This window comes from Ricinus communis, chromosome 4 (assembly GCF_019578655.1).
Source record: "Ricinus communis isolate WT05 ecotype wild-type chromosome 4, ASM1957865v1, whole genome shotgun sequence".
In the NCBI taxonomy this organism is placed as follows: domain Eukaryota; kingdom Viridiplantae; phylum Streptophyta; class Magnoliopsida; order Malpighiales; family Euphorbiaceae; genus Ricinus; species Ricinus communis.
This window is the reverse complement of record NC_063259.1, coordinates 12,990,343-12,993,586: the sequence shown is the minus strand read 5'-3', so window position 1 is coordinate 12,993,586 and position 3,244 is coordinate 12,990,343. Positions and strand designations below refer to the sequence as shown.

Here is a 3,244-nt window from a genome sequence, read left to right as displayed (position 1 = left end):
TTGCTTGGTCTACTTCAATACCTTTACTAGAAACAACATGTCCTAGCACAATACCTTGTTTAACCATGAAATGACTCTTTTCCCAACTCAATGTTAAGTTACATCCAATGCATCTCTCAAGTACACGAGTCATATTACTTAGACATGCATCAAATGAGGAACCAAAAACTGAGAAATCATCCATAAATACCTCGATGCAGTCTTCTAACATGTCAGAAAAAATAGAAAGCATACATCTTTGGAATGTTGCTGGAGCATTGCACAGCCCAAAAGGCATCCTTCTAAACACAAAAGTTCTAAAGGGACATGTGAAAGTTGTCCTTTCTTGATCTTCAGGTGCAATGGGTACCTGGTAATATCCTGAAAGTCCATCAAGAAAACAATAAAATTCATGTCCTGCTAAACACTCTAATGTTTGATCAATAAAAGAAAGAGGAAAATGATCCTTCTTTGTTGCTGCGTTTAACTTTCTATAATCAATACACATTCTCCACCCTGTTGTCATTCTTGTGGGGACTAACTCCCCTTTTTCATTTTTAACAACTGTTGTGCCTGACTTTTTAGGTAGTAAATGAACAGGGCTTACCCAATTACTATCAGTTATAAGGTATATAATACCCTCATCCAATAACTTCTTAACTTCCTTTTTTACTTTCATATTGGGATTAAGTTGTCATTGTGTATCTCTAACCGCTTTAGAATTTTCTTCTAAAATAATTTTATGCATACACATTGTTGGACTAATCCCCATAATATCATAAATTCCCCACCTAATAGCTTTTTTAAGTCTTCTTAATTCTCTAATAGTTGCCTCTTCCTCTAAAGGAGAAAGATCAAAGGCTATGATCACTGGATATGTATTCTTTTCTCCTAAGAAGAAATATTTAAGTGTGTTAAGCAACTCCTTAAGCTCAACCTTAGGTGGTTCATCAATAATTTCTGATTTGCTTTCAAAGGGTAAATCTAAAGGTTCAATAGTGCTTTCATCAGATAACACTGAAATAGCTTCATCTAACTTATCATGTATGTCTAAGACTTCTTGATCTAAACATTCTTCATGCTTTTCCAATATTAATGCAACTTCTAACTTATCATCCTTATCCTGTAAATATGTTTCATAAACAAAATAATCCATGCAATCAACATATGAACATTCATCAATTGAAATGCTTGGAGATATGGTTAGAGAATCAAACACTTTAAATTCTACAGTCTCTCCTAAGACTGTCATAATCAGCTTCCCATTGTGCACGTCAATAACTGTCTTGGTAGTTGCCATGAAAGGTCTACCAAGGAGTATTGTTTGCTTCTTATCCCTTGATGATGTTCCTTCCATGTCTAGAACCACAAAGTCAACAGGGATTATTAGTTTTCCTACCTGAGTCAGCAAGTCTTCCATTATGCCTCTTGGATATTTAATTGACCTATCAGCCAGTTGCAGAGACATTGTGGTTGGCTTCAGTTCTCCTAAGCCAAGTTGTGCATATGTTGAATATGGCATCAAATTGATGCTTGCTCCCAAATCCAACATGGCTTTAGCAACCTTTTTGTCCCTCATTGTAATATCAATGGTAAAGCTCCTAGGGTCTTTCATCTTAGGAGGTAACTGTTGTTGGAGAACTGCACTTGTTGTTTCAGACACCATAACTTTTTCATTATTCCCATATCTCCTCTTGTTGGAATTGAGTTCCTTAAAGAACTTAGCATAAGCTGGCATATTCCTGATCACATCCAACAAGGGCAAATTAATGTTAACTTTAGAAAGCATATAAAAAATTTTAGAAAATTGCTTATCCTGTTTGCTTTCTTTCAATCTATTCGGGAACGGAATAGGAGGCTTATAAGGCTCAGCTGCCTTATAAAACTCAGGTCCTAAAAATGCCTCATTGTCTATGAAACTCAGGTCCTAAAAACGCCTCATTGTCTTTCTCTTTCTGCCCAAGATTGGGCTCTATTCTTCCTTCTTTTTGTACCTGCGTAAGAAGAATCTTTTTCAATTAGATTTTCAACAGTATTATCAAATAACTCACCATCCTTAAGAACAGTGATTGCTTTAGCTTGCTCAGGTTGACTTGGCAATTTTTCTTTCTTATTTTCTTGTACCATTTCAGCAATTTGCCCAATTTGAATTTCCAATCGCTTTACTGAAGCTTCTATGAAATCAGTTTTCTTCTTATTCCTCTCCATTCTGTCATGGGTAGCCGTCATAAAAGATTTGAGTGTTTCCTCCAAACTTGGTTTTCTTTGAGGGGCTTGTCCTTGATTAGGGAATAGAGGGTTTTGGTTCCTTGGGTATTCAGGCTCTTGATTCTGATACTGGGGCTGGTTTTGGTTTCTCAATATTTATGGTAGGTTATGATTGTTATTTCTCTAGGAAAAATTTGGATGATTCCTCCATCCTGGATTATAAGTGTTGGAGTATGGATTATTCCTAGGTTGCCTAGGTTGATAAGATTCCATCAAGTTAACCTGTTCATAATCATCTCCTGCATAAGTCTTATAAGACGAACAAACGTTAGCACCATGACCATAAACACCACATATACCGCATACCTCATTGCTTTGTACATTCTTAGTTGAAGCAAGAATCTTAACTTGCTTAGTTAATTTGGCTATTTGCATAGCCATCTCATTATTAGATACAACTTCATTCACTCCTACTCTTTTTGTTCTCACACTCTTTTGTTGTGAATTGGCTTCTAACATCTCAAAGATGTCATAAACCTCATAAGTAGTTCTTTTTAGCATAGCACCCCCAGCTGCATTATCAACCATACGTTGGTATTATTGTATTAAACCATCATAAAATGATTGTTAGTAACAGGAAGTGGGTATCCATGGTGTGGGCATTGTAGTAAAAGTGATTTGAAGCGGTCCCATGCTTCGTAAAAGGATTCAGTATCCTTTTGATGAAAATTGGAAATCTCAGCCCTTAATTCTTTGATCTTTTGATGTAAGTAAAATTTACTCATAAATTTTTTATAAACTTCATCTCAAGTTCTCAAAGAATTAGGAGGCAAGGTCATTAACCAAGCCTTTGCTTTATCTTTTAATGAGTAAGGGAAACATCTCATCTTTAATTGATCTTCATTGAGTCCAGATAATGGGAATGTGTGAACTATAGCATAGAACTCTCTAATGAATGTCAATGCATCCTCATTAGGTATACCATAGAATGATGGGAGCATATTAAAATGGATGTTCTTAAGCTCATAATTTCTAGATGCATCGCCTAAGACTATGC

General features: G+C 35.7%; 1 protein-coding gene and 1 non-coding gene across 2 annotated transcripts; one reads left to right on the top strand and one right to left on the bottom strand.

The window, feature by feature from the left end:
• Window positions 1–673: 673 nt before the first annotated feature.
• Window positions 674–2,775, bottom strand: LOC125369840. Its single transcript, XM_048373109.1, has 3 exons — window positions 2,470–2,775; window positions 1,974–2,322; window positions 674–1,872 (listed from the first exon to the last, which is right to left on the bottom strand). Exons 1-3 carry the CDS (start codon window positions 2,773–2,775, stop codon window positions 674–676), a joined length of 1,854 nt encoding a protein of 617 aa, XP_048229066.1.
• Window positions 2,776–2,831: 56 nt separating this feature from the next.
• On the top strand, window positions 2,832–2,939 carry LOC112535265. Its single transcript, XR_003079429.1, has one exon. It is a non-coding gene; the product is annotated as a small nucleolar RNA R71 (small nucleolar RNA).
• The last annotated feature ends 305 nt before the right edge of the window (window positions 2,940–3,244 follow it).